At 33.8% G+C, this 20,495-nt stretch overlaps 2 protein-coding genes across 3 annotated transcripts in view; one reads left to right on the top strand and one right to left on the bottom strand.

The window, feature by feature from the left end:
- LOC150098004 (uncharacterized) overlaps positions 1-20,495 on the top strand; it is a 307,571-nt gene that overhangs the window by 66,257 nt on the left and 220,819 nt on the right. The window lies entirely within an intron of this gene.
- On the bottom strand, positions 109-19,348 carry LOC150098005 (uncharacterized). The gene is made up of 5 exons (XM_090406485.1): positions 19,316-19,348; positions 3,276-3,548; positions 2,725-3,019; positions 1,933-2,460; positions 109-1,645 (listed from the first exon to the last, which is right to left on the bottom strand). The coding sequence occupies exons 2-5, from the start codon at positions 3,301-3,303 to the stop codon at positions 1,249-1,251; spliced, it is 1,248 nt and encodes a 415-aa protein (XP_090262611.1). The 5' UTR covers positions 3,304-3,548; positions 19,316-19,348; the 3' UTR covers positions 109-1,248.

Here is a 20,495-nt window from a genome sequence, read left to right as displayed (position 1 = left end):
GTCCAGAATGTCTATTTTAAGTCTTTCCATTTCTTTTTTCACATTTTCTATTTTACCTGCCTCTAGTAATGTTTTTGCATTCCATGTTCCAATATTCAGCTTTTTTCTTGTCTTCATGTTTGAATAAGTACCAGAATTTCGTTGGCTGTCGACTCGAGAAGTCTGGTTATTTCTCCTGCTGGGCTGACACCTTCAGTGAAGGCTCCATCGCCGATCTTGACTTCATTTTTAACTTCCATTGCTGCTCTTATTTGGGAATGTAATGTGGTGGTTTCCCCTTGCCTTCCACATCTCCGTATTGTATGCTACAGGAGGTTAATACAAGTAGCGCTGCTTTCCACTACTAGGAATGTTAGTGTTTAGTTGAAAGAGTAGGAAACACCATTAGCCCTCGAATACTCTAACAGCTTCAGGGAGAATGGAGGATCTCTTCCTGGGGTTACTAAGCAAGAAAACAGACAGGTAGAAGATCATACTTAGCTCTGGTACCCGGGGTTAGCCATGCCGGTGCCTACAAGTCGAAAGCCCCACGGGAATCTACTAGATAGAATTCTTGGAAATTCTTTTAATTCGACGGAAGGAAGTTCTGTCTTGGGTTCGTGGCTCACATAGATAGAAGAGATGCGCTTTTCTGTGAGAGGATATGAATTTATTTTCAATTGTAGAATGTTTTGTAGAAAGTATTGTACCCGTAACATTTTGTCATCCAGCACAAGACTCGCTTTTCTTAGAAAAACTGGCATAACACGATCCTGGAGTATCGAACATTTTCTTAGCCACAATAGCACTTCCTATAGGGTTAAAAATCAAACTATAGGTTGTGGCAACGCAGCTTTGTCAGTGGCAGTGGTGGCAATGCACTTTGCCTCATTTCATCCAGTAGATTACAAGCGCAATGAATTCCTTTTGTGCTGCCCTTATTTTCTTTCCCATAAACACGGCAATCAGGGATAGAAACATTCACTTCTACCCACCAAGAAATGAATAAATCACTAACATGAACTATATTCTTAAAATATAATTTTTTAAATATATTTTCCATTAGTCTTTTTTCGGTAGTCCTGGCGCCTGTGAAACAGTCTATATTAGAATCCTTTAAATAACATTAGATAATGTCTCGCCACTCATACTTTTTTGCGCACCAGTAATATCTATTAAACGAAAATGCGAAAAAAACATTTTCCCGTTAAGACAACTTCAATGGGTAATTCTCAGACGCTAAAGCACACTCATGTGTGAAAAATTCTTTCATATAAGATTTTTCACTGCTTTAAAAACACGACGAACACTCATTTTGCGTTTTCGCTTTGTTTCTCCTTGACTCAAAGGAGAATCGCTTATTCCTCCTTCTTTGTCATTTGACATTTCCTTGGTGTTGGTAGAATCGCTTATTCCTGCTTCTGGCATATTCTTTGACATTTCCTTGCTACTTGTTTTCTTAAGCAAGTAAGTGGACCGCATTTGTTCCCACAAAGCACTCTTTTCAACCTTTTTCAAACCCTTCGGGGTTACAATCCACTTTTCTGGTTCTGAGAGAAAAGGCATCCAGTTGAAGCCATAGTCCTCCAGTTTGGCCTTCAACCTGCGACGGCGCTTAATTCTTTTCATTTCTTTCTGATGGGCCTTTAAATCTTCTTTATCTGGTCTGCAATGAAAACAACTTAAGTCATTAGGAATACTACTATAGTAATAGAGAGTAATTTCTAGAAACTACATATTTATTTTTTAAATTACGACATTAATTTTATGTATATACGAGTATATCACTTTGCAACAGTAATACACACACACACACACACACACACACACACACACACAGAGAGAGAGAGAGAGAGAGAGAGAGAGAGAGAGTGAACAGTGCAGTCACCTATTCTATGATTTATCAGAATATCCTTAAGAATGTAACTCATAACATGCTTCAACTTTACTTACTTAAATCTAGTTTCTTTTGCGAGTTCAATGCCAGTGTGTGGGTTCTTGGAAGGAGCAGAATCTTCAATGCATCCTCCATCACCCTCGTCCTCTTTGTCTTCCAAAACTATTCTTGCTGCCTTTTCGGATAGTTTAGAACATACTCGAAGGGAGATCCCTAGTGGTGGTGATTCTGGTCTTGAACTTTCTTCTGGAATTTCTTCAATGAGCTCTTGAATTTCTTCAATGAGCTGTTTGTCATTTAACTTTTCCTTGCTGTTGGTAAAATCGCTTATTCCCGTTTCTGGCTTGTCCTTTGACATTTCCTTGCTACTGGTTTTCTTAAGCAAGTAAGTGGACCGCATTTGTTCCCACAAAGCACTCTTTTCAACCCTTCTCAATCCCTTCGGTGTTACAATCCACTTTTCTGGTTCTGAGAGAAACGGCATCCAGTTGAAGCCATAGTCTTCCAGTTTGGCCTTCAACTTGCGACGGCGCTTAATTCTATTCAGTTCTTTCTGATGGGCATTTAAATCTTCTTTATCTGGCCTGCAATGGAAACGACTTAAGTCATTCGGAACACTACTGCAGTAATATAGAGTAGTTTCTAGAAACTACATATTTATTTCGTTTAAATAACGACACTAAATTTATGTATACATATCCCTTTGCAACAATAATACACACACACACAGATACAGTGAACAGTGCAATCACCTATTCTGTGATTTATCAGAATATTCTTAAGAATGTAACACACAACATGTTTCTGCTTTACTTACTTAAATATAGTTTCTTTTGGAAGTTCAATACCTGTCTGTCTTCGAAGGAGCAGAATTTTCTTCAGTCCATCCTCCATCATCTCCTTTGTCTTCCAAAACTATCTTTGCGTCCTTTTTGGGTAGTTTAGAACCTACTTGAATGAAGATCTCTGATGGTGGTGGTGGTGGTGATGATTCTAGTCTTGAACTTTCTTCTTGAGTTTCTTCAATGATCTGCTTGGTGGCCTCTCTTTTCTTAAACATATCACTCATCTCAATCCGAGGATCTGTGACGGGGAAGATCGATACGGGTAAAGTTGGGGACGATCCCACACAAGGACATATTCCTACAAGAAACAAAATAGGTTAGTGCTTCATTAAGTTACTATCTATTAAAGATGTTTGTGCAAATACAAATGAACCACTTCGCTACAACCAATATCTCAATGAAATTAAATCCTTAACTTTACGAGCCCAAACAGACTGAGTCGAAATAGGCTACTGGCATTTTAAGAATTTCAGTTATTTGATAATTATTTCAATTACTATATGAGAAAAGCATGCTAATATTTCTGTTAACGTTTGATCAAACAAAATACTTACGTCCAAAAGCATGCATAATTCCTCTCATATTTCCTTGATCATCCTCGTTGTCTTCCAAAACTATCTTTGCAGCCTTTTTGGGTAGTTTTGAACCTACACGAAGGAAGACTGGTGTCAGCGGTGATTCTGGTCTTGAACGTTCTTCTTGGGCTTCTTCAATGATCTGTTTGGCGGCCTCTCTTTTCTTAAAGGTATTACTTATCCGAATCCGAGGATGTGTGGTGGTGAAGACCGATAATGGTAAAGTTGGGGATCCTGCACAGGGTCAGATTCCTAAAAGAAACAGGTTAGTGTTAAGTTACTCATCTATTAAAGATGTTTGTGAGAATATACAGTAATTGAACCACATCGTCATCATCGTCTACAGCCGATTTCTCAATGAAATTAACTCCCTACGTTTACGAGTCAAACAGATTGAGTCGAAATAGGTTACTGCCCTTTTAAGCGTTTCATCTCATCTTTCTTTTCCCTCTTTTACGTTGCGGTGTCGAGGGTTAGTTAATCATCGGACCTCAAGCCTTCACAGGATAAGGTGGTCAGCCCTACGCCCCCGGTGTATCCTATGTCCTGTAGTGTTGAATACTCAAGGCCGGTTTGCTTGCCTTGTGGGATGAAAAGCCCCAGGAGAAACTGGAGAAAAAACCCTACTGTCCACGCCCAAGACCAGCTAACTTGGCTATGGCTGAGGAAGATCCTTCAGCTCCTCACGTCACCGACGGGAATCGAACCTAGGACACTTCTTCCCTAGGCATATGGTTGCGAAGCGCAAAGCCACTAGGCTAACCGCGCGGATAAGCGTTTCATTTATTTGATTATTATATCAATTACTATATGAGAAAAGAATGCTAATATTTCTGTTAACGTTTGAATAAACAAAATACTTACGTCCCAAAACAAGCATAATTCCTATTATACTTCCAGTCGCTTTTATTTTCTACTTATATCTTTCAATCCGATTCTAGTATATTTTGTCAAATTACTTAGTCTTAAGCTATATTAAATTATTTAGTAGTACACATATAGGAAGAGCATGAATAAATAGCATCTGTATCTCACAGAAGTAGCCGAAGAAACGACGCAGAGACATTGTTGCAAATATCGAACACATCAATCAAAAATGAAGTATTGTTGGAGGCAAAAGGGGCGAAATCTCATAAATCGAAATGGTAGTTTCAGAGTTTCTTTGTTACAAATGCAACAAAACATTTAATAACAGGTGCACTTTATCCCATCCGTACTCGACGTAGAAAAACTATAATTCCCAATAAAAATATAAGTCATTTTAAAGACTGTCGTGGCTGGGACAGTATTTAAAGGGTGTTAATCTGCTTAAAACTAGGCATCTTTTGTACAAGCTCTTTCAACTACAGTTTTCGATTTCACTTTCTGCATTACAAAATTATAACATGCGAACACACACACGCACACGCACACACACACACACACACACACACACACACACAAGCAAATTAACAGGCTGTGGGTTCATATCCGAATGCGCTATGGATGTTGCGAAAATCTTTAGGTGGTAGCGATTTTCTTTCCCTGGTGTAAAATCAAGCAACCCACAACCGTTCATGTTGGTCCTTAATAACAGATTATCAATATTTCTCTGTTTTATTTTCTTTCCGTTAATTTTGGGTTCATTGTGTTGTTGGGTTTTCATTAGCAGTAAGTTTTGTTTCCTTTCGTTCGTTTTTACTGTTGTTTGTTTATTTTTCTTTCTTTATTTAAGGCCGAAACAAGTAAGGCTGTGAGAAATAAAACCCTCTACTTCCTAATGAGGCAGACTGGCTCAAGTTCAAAAAGAGATTCGAACCCACGTCTTTTCAATCGAACGGAATCGTCGATATCGATTTGCCTACGGAGGCAATAACGAGAACAGGAAGTCGCCTCCAGGGTGTCATCATGCCGCCTTATATAACTCGCGTTAGGCAAGACTTAGATCGCATAGAAAAAGTAGGATTAGGTTCCGAAATCGTTTTTTTTTTAAATTATATAAACAACAATGACATATCAAAAAAAAAATTGTCTTTAATTCAGGTAATTCACGTAAGTTAAGAAAACATATAAACTATGAAACAAAATACATAGCATAAACTTATAAAAATACTTATAAACCTACAATAAATATTGTAGTATATAGTATGTAGAAAATACAAAATAAACTGAATAAAATGTCAAACCTAGTATGACTTCTATTTTGATAAATAAAACCGGCGGGGGGGGGGGATGCTGACAGTGTTTTCTCTTTTGTCAGGTGGGGCTCAGAGGTAAAACGTTTGAGACCCACTGCTTTAACGGATTCATCACAATCAGAATCTTCGGCAGAACTTTCCCCGCGATTTGGTTCGACGTCATCTATTAATTGTACCCGTTCCTCCTCATTTAAATCTATCCTAATTAATTAATTCACTAATTTCGTGTTTAACCATATCGCAAAAGCCCTCTAAGTGGCCATTACTATAAAAATATTTTTTTTACATAAAAAAAGCATCACATATTGTATGTAACTCACCAGAAAATAAAGTGCTCAGCTTGAGATTAACACACTTATGATTTTTAACGCTCTTTCCTGGCAGGATACAAAGATAATTTTTAACAATAACCATCGTATAACGCGGTTTCGATATAATATCGTAAACGGTGTTATATCGAAACCGCGTTATACTATGGTTACCTGTACTTGGATTCTTCCAGATTAATCTACTTTAAACCCTTATTTGTAATTATAATATTTAATAATTTTTAAAATTACAATATATATATATATATATATATATATAACTCCTTCTGCCACCCTTTCCCATTTAATCTCAATATGTTGAATTATGAAAATAAGGTTACCTTCTAGTAACCGATTATTTTCATAACCGCTTTATATGAACCTCTCAGCGTTACACAGACCGAGGAAAGGGAGTTTGGGCCACGTGCTGAAGGGGGGGGGGGATGGCATTATTGGTTTTAGAAATCAGTTAATTAAGCGAGATGTGGTAAATCGACCCTAATTTCTTAGAGTTATATATATATATATATATATTTTTTTTTTATTAATAATAATAATAATAATATAATATAATAATAATATAATAATAATACATTATTATTATTATTATTATTATTATTATTATTATTATTATTATTATTATTATTATTATTATTATTATTATTATTATTATTATTATTATTATTATTACAATAACATCATCTCAATGTTTCCGACGGCTGAATAGACTGATTGAAATTACTGTAAGAGAGAATTTCATGAAAGGTCTGTAAGGCAAGTTCCAGCTTCCCAAGGATTGAAAGCTCAACCATTGTTCTGATTAAGCATACAGGGCTGATCTTAAACCAAATGGACCAACTGGCCCCTTTGCAGCCTTTCTACAGCTTCGCTATCTCTTTGAGATCTAGAAGACCAAATCTGTGCATAGTAATCCAGGTGCGGTCGTATCAAGGCCTTGTAGAGAGGCAAAATTACTTCGATATCCTTACATGCAAAATTACTTCGATATCCTTACATGTCAATGTCAGTTTCAATATCGCAATTATCCTCTTAGTTGTATTTGCAATTATTGTTATGTCACCCTTTAATTTAAACTTTCTATCCATCATGACTTCAAGATCGCTAGCCTCGTCAGTTACTCGAAGTGTAATCCCACCAATATAATATATTGTTTGATATTGCATCACTCCAAAGTTGACAGCCATTATCGTTTGTCCACACTTCCAGCCTATTCAAATCAACCAATGTAAATGCTAATGCTGTAGTAATGCTAAATGCTGTAGATGTTATCAGTGACATCTCTGTTCGCTTTGCCTATTTTTGTCGTTCAGTTGTTTGCCGATTATCATCGGCAAACAACTGAAGATCTCCTGTCAGCTCATTTCTAATATCGTTAATGTATAGATTAAACAACAATGGTCCAAGGACTGATCTCTGGGGCAAACCACCAGTCACTTCAAATCTAGCAGATTCACATCACTATATACTGCTTTCTGATACTTTAAAATCTTTACGGTTATTCCAGAGATACTGATAGGTTGATAGTTAGATACATCAGTCTTTGCACCACCCTTCGGTGCAAAGACTGATGTGTCAAAACTGATGTGACTGATGATATTGACTCATGTGCTGCATGAATGTGCTAGGAAATTGACTTTACCTTTGACCAAGCTGCTTAATTTAAGTCTCAGGCACTGCCAAGGTTCCAAGAAAGTGAAAGGAGTGTAAGATAGTTCCACTACATAAACGTAGATCCAGATACTTGTATTTCAGAAGCGGTGGTTAAGGTTTTGAAAAATCTGGTGAAAGACAGAATTCCAAATGGCTGGATAGAAATGCAATACTTTATACAGATCTAGAAGATCTGTATAAAGTCAGTATTATTCTGTTAAATAATACTGTCCTGCCTTTGCAGTTTACTCAGCTTCTATAATAGTGATAGTAGAGGTGAATGTGATTCTTTTATTGTGATATTGTTGGACGTTGTAAAAAAAGCATTTGACAGAATACTGAATAACAACATGGTAATCTGCTACTAGGCAAAATAGAACATATGTGGTTGGTAAAGTGGATAAGATGATAGTTGACAGACAGACAGACATGAAAGTAGTGTATGGTGGAGTAGAATCAAAGAATAGGCAGATGCCACAAAGCTCTGTACTTGGTCCACTGCTGTTTAATCAACATATTAATGTTACTGAAGATGATTTGATGGGGGATATTTAGTTGTTTTTGATGATGATGATGATACTAAGCTGGGAAGGGTAAATAAAAGTGATGTAGAGATTTTCTACAAGATGACTTGAATAAACTAACATTGTAGGAAAATAATAATAGTTGTTCTTTTAATGTGGCAATGTTTAAAATATGCACTTTGGAGTGAAAATGTTCCCAAATGCGTATTATATGGTTGGACTGTACTACTGGAAACTGATGAGGTCAGGGATTTAAGAGACATGGTGGACAGGTTTAATGGACATTGCAAAAGTTAGCAAAACACACTGGCTAGCACGGCACAAGGAAATCATTGGATACTCTCACGTCAGGACTATTGTGCTCAGATTTGGTAGCCTGGGTTTTCTTTCGGATGTGTGATGGAGAGGATTTTGATGCCAGTGATCAAGATAGTATTTGGTCAGTGAACTGCTTTAATTTTTTACGTTAAATTGAAGATTTGTAGGTTACAAAAATTGGGTGATAGATGGAAGAGAGGGGATATAATAGAAACACAAGCTGCTAAAGGGATTTTATAGAATAGATGGAGGGGGAAATTTTTCAATGTGGGGCAGGAGGAGGAAAAGTAGAGGTCACTGAAAGTTCAATTAAAAGTATGATTAACAAAGATGTGAGGTTTAGTTTATTATTATTATTATTTATGAGCGTAGCAAATACGAGTAAGTGGAATAGCACCGTCGTAGTCAGTGCTTTGTCGGTGAAGCTCTCTAAGGAAATGTATAATAGGCTTCTTGTGAATAATAGCTTGGGCCTCCAGCGATGAGTCTTTGGACTTCGTGGAGAGGCTTAATAATAATAGCATAAATTAATGCGACAAACAACTCAGTTGAGTAATAATTGGAACTTGAATACCTTCAAGACTCGTACAATAGCAGCCTAATTAAAAAAAAAAAAAAAAAGGGATAAACAAGAAAAAGAAAAATTCACACTCACTAGCCTACACGCTGCCGATTTGTGAGCATCCATATTTCAATTAAAAAATTATATCAAAAATTTGTTTAAAAAAAAAAATGGTAGACATTGGCAGTATATATCGAGACGTGAGAAAGACATCATTTTGGCATATTTCTGAGAAAAATTGTGATCCCCTGGATAACTTATGCCTTCTAACCAGTAGAGCATAAGTTGCATTAAAAAAAACTTTTAAATTTATTTTTTCCAATTTATTTATTAAATCCAAAGTTGTTTTTTCATACAGCTTAAAAACGTGACTGCCTTGTGTGTGTGTGTGTAGCAAGTTTCTGACTAGTGCTAAAGGCTTTTTTTTTAAATAATTTCCTAAACTTCGTTATTTCTATTTAATCATACGGATATTTTATAAAGATATATGAGTAAATACTTTCTAGAATTAAACCTCTAGAAATAAATATTGCATGCGCATATTTATGCTGGGATATTTCGTTTGATTTCATGTTTTTCCGACAATACTCAAAACGATTTTTTTTTTTTTTAAATTTCGATTTTACTCCTTTATATGTAGTGTTTCAGCTAAGAACAGTTTCTGCAAATTAATTAAATAAAATGAAGCAATTAAATTCCTTATTACATACGAAATCTTGTTTAAAATTTGGACAGACGTTTGAAATCTTTTAAATAGCTTTCACTTCCTTCGAGTTTTTTTTCCGCATTTGTTTGCATCAAAGAGGCTCATTACTTGAAGAAAAATATTATATTCATTTATGTTAAATATGCCCAAATATTTTAAATTATCCAAGTTCTGCACTTTCCGAAAAGCTATATCAAAGAAAAGAAACTGAAAAAAAAAAATTAATGGATTTGTTTTGTAAAACGCACCACTGGATAGCTTTCAGACCAAAGCCAAAATTTTTTATTTCATTAGGTTCGTACGTGCGCTTATTGGAAGGCGTCTTCTCCATCTTTCCTATTAAGTAAGATAAAAAGGATGTGAGATGTCTTCTTTTCTTCGAGACACAACAGTTCTCTTATCTGTGATGCAACAGCTTCTAATACTCGCTGACCACCCTTTCTCAACTGACGACCCACGCAAAGTTGTTTAATACAAATATTTTGATCCAAAGTCAATATTGCGTGAGGGCGCTCCATGTGCTTCTAAGTTTAACTGGATTTTCCTGAAAATACAGCAATTTTCAGGAAAATTGCTGTATTTGTAAGTAAAAATGTGGGATTTCACATTTATGAGCGAATTTATTTAGGAAAGCTAGAATTGCAGTCCGTACAATTTGATTTGCTAAATGGAAATTAGAAAGAGAGAGAGAGAGAGAGAGACGTTCAGCAAAACAAGTTTTTAAATAACAACAAGTAATATTTCTCGCTTTTATATCCGTAATATATAATTCATGTTGGAAATACTAATTACAATATTTATATTTTGCTAAAATAAAAGCATATATCGTCACCCTTGATGCGTCTTGACTCCAGGAGGCGTTTGTATAATAATAATAATAATACTTTTTTTTATTGATTTCTAAAACATTCCAACTTATAATTTTTACAAAATTCAGCACTAAGTGCTGCATATATGGTTAATTTTCTACATTGGATTTCAATTAAAATTTTTAATAATAATGTTTGCCTCTATATTATGTATTTACAACACATGTTCTTCTAATATTAACAATGAAGATTGTACAGAATTTTCTGTATAATGAATGACTAATTTAATAATGTTAATAATAATAATAATAATAGTAATTTTTTTTTCACAGTGACAAGGTTTATTATCATACAGAGTAATTACGTATATACATGAGACATATTTTCTGTACCTTACAAGCATTCAGTACAACATGCAGATTTTTTTCATATAATTATATACATTATATGAACACAATTATCCATAACAAATACTTTCTCGTACATAAAGTTTTTTAAATAATAATAATAACAATAATTGTTTACAACGTATATTATTATAATATTCATAATGATGATTATTACAGATGTTTCTTTGCAATTTTACACTCTATATATACAATATCAATGGATATAATCACTCTATATTGCATACTTTTGTTACAGTTATTACATAAGTAGTATGGGAGGCGGTTATGACCAAATGCACCCGGTGGGCGTGGCTTTTCCCTGAGGGCATATGTGTCAATGGCTTCAGCTCCTAGTAGGGGAGGCTCTTCTGACCAAATGCTTCCGGTGGGCGTGGCTTCATGAGTCATGAAATTCACTGAGGGTATATGTGTCACTGGCTTCAGTTCTTGTGTTTTGGTTCGCGTATGGAATTGTGGGGGATTTTTTTGGTTCGCCTATGGAATTATGGGTGATGGTTGAGATAAGGATTCGTGTTGTGATTGGTGGGACAGTTTGAACAAAATGCTTCCGGTGTGCATGCCTTCATGGGTTTGGAATGTTTGGAATTTCCCTGTGGGCATATGTGTCACTGGCTTCAGTTCTTGTGTTTTGGTTCGCATATGGAATTATGGGTGATGATAGAGATAAGGATTCGTGTTGTGGGTGGGTGTGTTGTTTTCAGATGTAGATAAGTGACGTCATTTGTTATTTGTAAATAAATGTCGTTATTTTTTATTTGTAAATAAGTGACGTTGTTGTTTTGAATGGAAAGGATGATATTAGTGGATAAGAAATCGTGTCGTGATTGATGGGACACTTTAAACAAGATCAAGATCAAGATAAGATAAGGAATCGTGACGCGAATGTTTGTTGCTAGTTGTAAATAAGTGACGTTATTGTTTTGAATGGGAAGGATGATTTTAGTGGTTAAGTAATCGTGTCGTGATTAGTGGGACACTTCTGACAAGATCAAGATCAAGATAACATTAGGCTTCGTGACGTGAATGTTTGTTGTTATTGAGTTTGGAATGATAATTTAATTTAACTATATTCTATGTCACACAAACATACAGTTTTTTTTTTCTTCTACAGATGGTTGTACTAATTTTCCAATACATTTGGGTATTTCTTTCATGTTAAAGTGTGGGAATTCTTAGAGAAAGTCGTGATGGCTCTCGTGTTTCGAGTTTTTCTGAATAATTAATTATATACTTAAAAAACCTGTCCTTAAACACACATACACACACACACATATACATATTAGATATAAAAAATCGCTAATGTATCCATGTTGATACTCTAATATATACCCTATGATTATTCTTATGGAAAAAAAAAAACTATTCAGTATTAGAATTACGCTTACCAAAAACATACGAGCAGTTGTTATGTTTAAGTTAAAAAAGTACTTACAATTTTCCAGATGACTCTTCTAAATACGAATATTCCAAAATAGTTGAATTTTATATCCACAACACAAACACAAAAACCACAAAGAATGAAATTTCTGTAAATACTGTAACCTGAACTAGTTACTTCGTCCTTTAGATAACGGACCATAATTACAGACCGTAGATGCTGGGGTTTCATCATTTGCAATATCCCCCAGCGAGCGGTTTTCTTCAAAGGGATGACATGAGTCACATCCGTAAATTGGGGTATTCTTCAAAAGGTAGCATTTCCTCAAGTTTGGATATTTCTCAAATAATTACATATGACTAAGGACTTAGTATCAAGATGTTTGAATAACACATCCTAAAATTATTCATTCTTAGTTACCGTCGGAATTCATTGGTGTTGTAAATTAATGCTTACATTTAATTTTAATTTAGAGTACTATCCGATTGGTTGTCTGTATTAATTCTTTCCGACTGTTGTCCAACTTTGGATGGGAAAGTCTATGCGGCGTTTTGTTTAGGGTAAGTGTTATTTCCGGTTTCGAATTCCGATTGCTGTTAGAGTATGGAATTCAGACAAGTGAATTTTTTTTTTTCAATTGATTCGTTATTTTCTGTATTTTACTTTTACAGGTCATATTCTAACAGAATAACTCAGCAGAATTAATAAATATATAAAGTATATGAGAAATTATTTTCCAACACTGTATATTTCTCATTAAGTCTTACCTTTAAGGTATCTATCTTATCCGGTCGCCTTTTGTTGTACGTAGGTGAGAAATCATGTGTTTTGTTTCGAACTCTTGGTTTCCGTTGGGAAATTACCAATATAACTATTAATTTTACCTTCGATTCCTTGTGCTCTTAACCTATATCTGTAAGTAGAATTTATTTGTGAATTATTTTCCCACACTGTTAATTTTCATTCATTAACCTTGTTTGTAGATAACGAACAAATAAGACTTTTAATTCAATGACTCAAAAAAAAAAAAAATTCTCTGGTTACTTTGTGGCATGAAATTTCACAAGGGGAAAAAAAAAAAATGTTATCTTCCTTCTTAAATTTGTATAACACATCTAGGACACCCAATTTGTTCATTTAATTTACGCATTTTATTGAACGAAATATTATTTACAAATTGTATTTACTGAATCTAACAATACAGAAAATAAATAAATTGAAAAATACATCAAAGGTTCTTCCATGGTTGTGGAATTGCCGTCGTATGGTTTTGACAATGTGACTCTCATCTGAAAGTTAATTTTCATTTGGTGTTTGTTTGTTAGGAATTTATTACTGTAGTAGTAAAATTAAGGGTTGCATATTTATATTTTCGAATCCAATACGTATACTTCAGAGAATTATTAAAAGCACAGAATCTTTTGTTATGTTTCCAAAAGCATTTAAAAGTACACATTATGTTTTCACATTTTGGGCATCCAATTTCATTTAAATCAAGAACAGGCCTCCCTATTAACTTCATTAATGTTTTTGATTTTTCTCTTCCTTTGGCAAATAATATATGATATTTGCATGTTGATTCTATCATCCAATCTCTTAGTTTGTCCAAAGCTAGTGAACCAATTTCCCACTTCAGCTGATGGTTATATTTTATTAACCAAGAATTCTGTTTTTTAACTCTTTCAGGTAATTCTTTCCAACTACAAGGTGATTTTGTAACTGCATATCTTACACTAATTCCATCAGAAATACAAATTTCTTTAGGAAATAAATTTGAACTCTTATTCAACAAAAATTGTAGATCAATTATCCCAATGATACAAATGAACTGAAAGTTCGTATTTTTCACCCACTGTCGATTTTTCATAATCGTTTTCCTTCATTCTTCTTCTTCTTCTTCTTAGATTACTTCATATGGCACCACAAATAAATAGTTATTTATTGTTATTTCACTGATTATTAGCTCTGATCGTATACTTTATGGTAACATTGGTTTACAAAATTCTAAACAATTAGAACTTTTCACAAAGAAACTTTCAAAGAATTTGTGGCTCACCCATTATTTTTGCATTACCAAACACAAATCACAAAACAGCAGCTGCAGTGGATGAACGATTACCTTAAGTCCAAAGTCACTCGACTCTCTGGTATTTTCTTATAGTACTGTTTACACTTACCATCCCCTACCCTGACCGTTCCTTCAAAAATGAACCTTTTGCACAGATGACTCAAAGACATGTTTTCATATGCTGTTGGATATACTGTTGGTGTGTTTTTATCTTACTTTGTGTAGGGAAAGGTAAAATTTGTATATGTGTTATCTGTAGAGTACAAACATTTTCTCTATGCCAAACTTTAAAGAAGTGTTAAACTCACGTTTTGTTGGTTTAATTAGGTGCTTCTCTCTTTCTCTCTCTCTCTCTCTCACTCTCTGTAAAAATAACCAAATTCTAACAGTTCGGATTTTCGATTATGTGAACGATTTGTTTTCAGATAACTCAAATAATGTCAATAGGTAGCATTAGACAATTTCTAAAATAATCAATACATGGATATTCGTTTTCAACACTTTTTTTTCCCTGTCCTGGCATTAATTTCACAGTTGTGATTTTTTTAAAATAATTAAACAGAATTGCATTAAGATATAAAGTTGTGGATTTAAATATCAAGATCTAATCAGAATAACTGAGTAAAAATTCACTGTGGAAAAACACAACAACAAAAACACACATCTTTGTTCATTTAAGTTTACAAATGCACATTTTATTTTGCTGAAATACTATTTACAAGTATATTCACTGAGAAAAATTCAAAACATGTAATTACCTAAAAATATTTCACAATATTTAGTTTAGACTCTTAACATTTTCCAAAGAGTTCAATGAATAAAATTTTTGTTACTCACTGTTTCTTGGTTACATTACATCAAAATAGCTGGTCACACAAAAGAATTTTTAAATCAGATACCATGGTGTCACCCTGGGAAAATTCCAAGATATCTTATCTCAAAAACATCACCCACATTCCATAGCCAAACAAAACATGACAACAACAATGTCATTATGTGTTTGGATATTTCTGGGGAACATATGTCTCTCATACTGTGATATCACAGAGAGTGACAGATGTCTTCCCTGCAATGCTCCCCCACCTAACCCCATCACCCTAGTCTCTCACCATCCCCTCTCCTCCAGAACATGTCTGCTCAGCCTAGTGGAGATGAGTGAGCTCATCGTTTGCGGATATCTTTTAGTGATGTCACCTCCAATTGATACTGATAACTTTTTTGGGAAAAAAAAATTTTTAAAAACTGGTTTTTTATGATAACTTTTTAGGAAAAAAAGTTTTCCTAAAAAATTTTTTTAAAAAATTTAAAAAACTGGTTTTTTATGATATTTTTTTAGAAAAAAACGCGTTTTTTATGAAAACTTTTTTGGAAAAAAAATAAAAAACGTGTTTTTTTATTTTTTTTCCTAAAAAGTTATCATAAAAAACCAGTTTTTTAATTTTTTTTTTCCCAAAAAAGTTATCAGTATCAATTGGAGGTGACATCACTAAAAGATATCTGCAAACGATATCCGCAAACTTTTTTTCCTAAAAAGTTATCATGAGCAGCGTACTCAAGCCTGTGACAAATACTGTGAACTTCATGAATTCCAGAGGCCCAAACTAGAAAAGATTAAAGAAGAATTTGATAGGCGATTTAAAGATTTTAAGGAGCAAGAAGAAGTTTTTTCGCTTTATACAGATCCTTTTTCCTTTAATTTCGAAAAAGCTCCTATTTCTATTCAAATGGAACTTATTGTTTCCAAAATGATTCCATTCTAAAAGCGAAATGCCAAGAAGTTGGTGTTCCAAAAATATACACTTATTTAGGTGAAAAATATCCGGAAATAAAAAAGTTTGCAGCAAATATTCTGAAATATTTTCAAATATTTTTCAAATATTTTTGAAACACCTATTTATGCGAACAATTATTCTCCTGTATGAAAGGTAACAAAACAGCTCACAAATCAAGATTAACCGACGTCAATCTTTCTGCCATAAGGAAGGTCGTATGTCCTTAATCTTTGAGTCCAAATTTTGGCAACGTGGTTAACAATAAACGTTGTCAAGTGTCGGGAAAAAATAAACTACTACAATTAAATGACTTAAAATTGCTATAATTATATTATGAAAGTATATATATTTTAACGCCAAAATATTATCATTTTTCCCAAAAATATTTTCATTAACATTTAAGAAATTCCCCAAAATATAAACTCCTGCCCCCCCCCCCCCCCAAATAGAAGTATTTTATTTCAACACAAACACAAAAAATTTCAAACTAACAAAAGGCTCTGTAAATTTCTGTGATTTTTATTAATGAGAGTTTATACTTTTTTTAGACTGTATAAATATTTGATTTATTCAAATAAAATTTCATTTATTATTATTTTTTATATTTATTTATTACTTATTTATTATATTATTATTATTTTTATATTTTTTTTATTATTTGTTTTTTGAGTTGTCATAATCATTATGCTATTATTTTATGACTTCTAATGACTTAAATTAATTACAATTTTTGTTATTCATTTTCCAATTTATTTATATACTCATTCTTTCACTTCCCTTCGATTCTAATTAGTGCAGGTTTGTTTAGTCGATGTTTAGTCGAAAATATTTTGTAGCCTACTTGAGATATAGTTTTATGGCAAATGGCCCGCTGCCCACTTGAGTTTGACACTCCTGCTGTAGTGATTCTCAGTAAGATCTGCAAAATACCCTTCTACAGTTGCAATCACCTCTTGATTCGAAGAAAAACGCTGACCAGCGACGAAGAGTTTTAGTTTTGGGAAGAGATAGAAGTCAGAGGGAGCAATATCTGGGGAATAGGATCCCTTAATTTTCTCATTGCCAAAACACCTTTGTGGGCAGGTGCATTGTCCTGATGAAAGATGATTTTTTACATCTGCAAACCTGGTCTTTTCTCACGATTTTTTTGTTTAGTCTGGTTAAAAGATTGGAATAATATTCTCGGGTTATTGTTTCACCCTTTTCAAGATAATTAATAAACAAAATGCCTTTAGCATCCCAAAACACCAATGCCATGAACTATTGATGGAACCGATTTTTTCTTCTTTGGCGCTGAACAACCGGCTTCTGTCCACTGTTTTGACTGCTGTTTGGATTTTGGTGTGTAATGGTGAATCGAAGTCTTATCCATAGTAACAAATCGACGAACAAAATCAGTTTTATTCTTGTTAAAACGCTCCAAGCACTGTTCATAGATTTTCATGCGAGTGCGTTTTTGATCTGCTGTGAGCAAGAGCTGCGCCCATCTTGCTCAAAGCTTTTTCATATGCAATTCTTCATGCTAAATATATTCTACACGTTCTTTTGAAATGCCTATAGTCTAAGCAATTTCAGACACTTTGACTCGCCGGTCATCCAATACCATATCATGCACTTGATCCATGATTTCTGGTGTTGTTACACTTTTTGGACGCAAACCAATCTTATACTGGACAAGTTGGCGACCCAATCCTGTTAGTCGCCAACTTGTTTCTGTTGATGTTGGTTCACTTTCTTGAAATCATTTGATTATCAGCCATAGTTTTAAGAATTAAAATTCTCTATTATCCGAATATGCTTTTCCTTAGTGTCTTTAAAAGTTATTGCAGTTAAAAATTTCAGATTAAAGTCGGTATCTGGATTATAATCAGTGTATGAAAAGAGCTCAGTTGTGTACTCTTTTGGCAGATCATATTTAGCGGGCTTTAACAGATACCAAACCACTAGCTTTTTTATTTATTTATTAATTTATTTATTAATGATCTATCACTTTTTTCTTTGTTCGAAGATGAATTTTCGGAGAAAACCTTTACTTTTCTGAAGTAAAAGAGCTTTGTATGGAATTCGATTACAAAAATGTATTTTTAAAAACTCAGATTCATTAAAAATTTCGTTTCATAATGCTCTCAAGTAGACGTTGCTTTGATGAATGCAATTTTCGTGAGCAAATATTTAATTGCTAATTAGGCTTGTGGGGATGTTTCCCATAGATCAACAGCAGGAATTAAATTATGTATGTATTATGTATTCTAAATTTGTTACAGTTTGTCGTGTGATTATTGTCGAAGAAAATATTATTGTATACTAGTACTAATGTCCTATTTTTATCTGTGATTATTTATGATATCTCTTTATTTCCGATTTTTTTTTTTTTTTAGAAAAAAAAAGTTTTAAAAGAAAAACGCACTAAATAGCTTTCGTTAGGGGAATGAAAAAAAAAACATGCAATAATAATAATAATAAACTATTTATCCTTCCAGTCCCTTTCTGTTTCCAAAATTTGCTACCTTAATTACATACAAAGGTACAATTACAGCAATGAACTAAAGGAAACTGTCTGTTTTAAATTAAAAAGAATAAATAAGAGGTCCGAAATATTTTCCGAGTTAATTCTACCTTCTATGCAGACAAGTTTTCTTTTCTTTTTGTTCTTCCCAGAAAATTTTAACTGTAACTCAGTCAAATCTACCACAGAATTCACATATTTCAGACAATAATAGTAGTTAGGATTTTGTCAGAAGAGCATGGCAGTTGTCTTCCGCACTCTCCTCAAAGTCTTCAAAATTAGCGGTAACCCTAAACCCAACTAAGAGCGGAGACAGGCTGCCTATCAATTTCCAAAAAAAAAAAAAAAGTCAGGGCTAAAAGTTTCACCTACTTTCCAAGGATTAAAAAACGTTCAATTATTATTTGCCTTCCCACTACTGCAGTAATTATATGATTTAATTAATGGTAAGCGTTTCCAGGAGTTTAATGAGATTCCCGAAAATAATTAATTTGGCTTCTAAACTGCTATTATTATTGTATTGGTTTCAGAAGTCAACTTGTCCTGGACACCAAACATGGCAAAAATTTCGTACCACATTTGCTGAACATCAGATGAAAATCATCTGACAGTGGAATACAGACTCATAGCTTTTACCAAGTAGAAAGGGAGGCCTTTCCACTTGGTCAACAAGTCAAGCTAATTCTAAATTTAAAATACTAATTAAATAAATGCTACCAAATAAACATAATAAATGAAATGCTAAAACTATTGTGGTTTCAGCTCAATATGAATATCGTTTACAACTAAAAACGAAATACTTTTACTTACTTTAAAAATCGAAGCAGCCAAGACCACTTAAAAGGAGCACTCACCTTTCACTTCTTAGGTCTTTTATTTAGTGCGTTGTAGAAGCAAAAACGAAACTTCCCAGAAGAGGGTTGGGATAAGGAAGTTCCGCAAATGCACGTGTCGTTATTACATCTATGACAACAAGTGTATCTTACCAACCGATTACGGATTTCGCTTCTTTTATCGGGACGGACAGAAAGGGAAGTACTGTATATTGTTAATTTCCGATTACGATGAAATCCATTCGGCTGAACCGCGAGAATTGAAATAGCGAACTGTCATTCATTCCACAAATATACAAAAACTCAAGGGATTTTTTTTTTTTTTTGCTTGCGTATAAAATATTAGAAAAATTTCAAGTCAGCAGCCAGATAAATTTTCTTTCGTTATTTCATTTTTCAAATTTGTTTATTATATCGGTTAGTTTTGACATTTAGCACACGAGGTATCGTTATCCGCTTCACAGCTTGGCAACAGAAAGTTTAAGCACTAACGACTTCTTGTAAAAAGGAAGGCCAGTTAATGAAATTATACATACAGGGTCGTCGCCAGATTAGATCGCGCCCTGAGGCAAACAATTAAATATCGCCCCTGATTATAAGACAAAAAAAAAAAAAAAAAAATATATATATATATATATATATATTAAAATGGATTAAAACCAGGTTTAAAATAGCTTGGTATCTTTAACACACACACACACACACACACACACACACACACACATATATATATATATATATATATATATATGTTAAAGATACCAAGCTATTTTAAACCTGGTTTTACTCCATTTCCCAAGCAAGCAAACAGACAAGTAAGTCAAGTTTGCGCCTGCAAGTAGTGCAAGTCTGGGTGATGACCGGCACGTAGTGCAAGTCTTAGGCAACTCGTGGTAAAGGTGGATTAAGCTCTGATCACTATTCTTAATATTTACCCTTAATGCAAAGCACATCTCCTTGAGGAGATGTATGATGCTATGTATTAAAGCAAGGGGCCACTACCCAGACCGGTTTCGACCTTTATTGAGGTCTCATCAGTGGAAGCCAGGCTTAGAAAAAACTTAAAAAAGGTAAAAAACTTTCTACACACACACACACATACACACACACACACACATACACATATATATATATATATACAAGAAAATCTCCAATTG

The sequence above is a fragment of the Typopeltis vanoorti genome, chromosome 16 (genome assembly GCF_054136105.1).
Source record: "Typopeltis vanoorti isolate ZY-2024b chromosome 16, IOZ_Tvanoo_1.0, whole genome shotgun sequence".
NCBI classification, from domain to species: Eukaryota; Metazoa; Arthropoda; class Arachnida; order Uropygi; family Thelyphonidae; genus Typopeltis; species Typopeltis vanoorti.
The sequence above is the reverse complement of the archived record's forward strand: the minus strand, read 5'-3'. Positions and strand labels throughout refer to the sequence as shown.

Excerpts from the sequence above, each read along its gene's own strand:
- LOC150098005 (XM_090406485.1), bottom strand. The coding sequence starts at position 3,303 with ATGAGAGGAATTATGCATGCTTTTGGAC. Across the intron at positions 2,461-2,724 it reads GCTCCTTCGAAGACAGACAG|GCCAGATAAAGAAGATTTAA; the intron begins GTATTGAACTTC and ends TTTCCATTGCAG. Across the intron at positions 1,646-1,932 it reads GCAAAAGAAACTAGATTTAA|ACCAGATAAAGAAGATTTAA; the intron begins GTAAGTAAAGTT and ends TTTTCATTGCAG.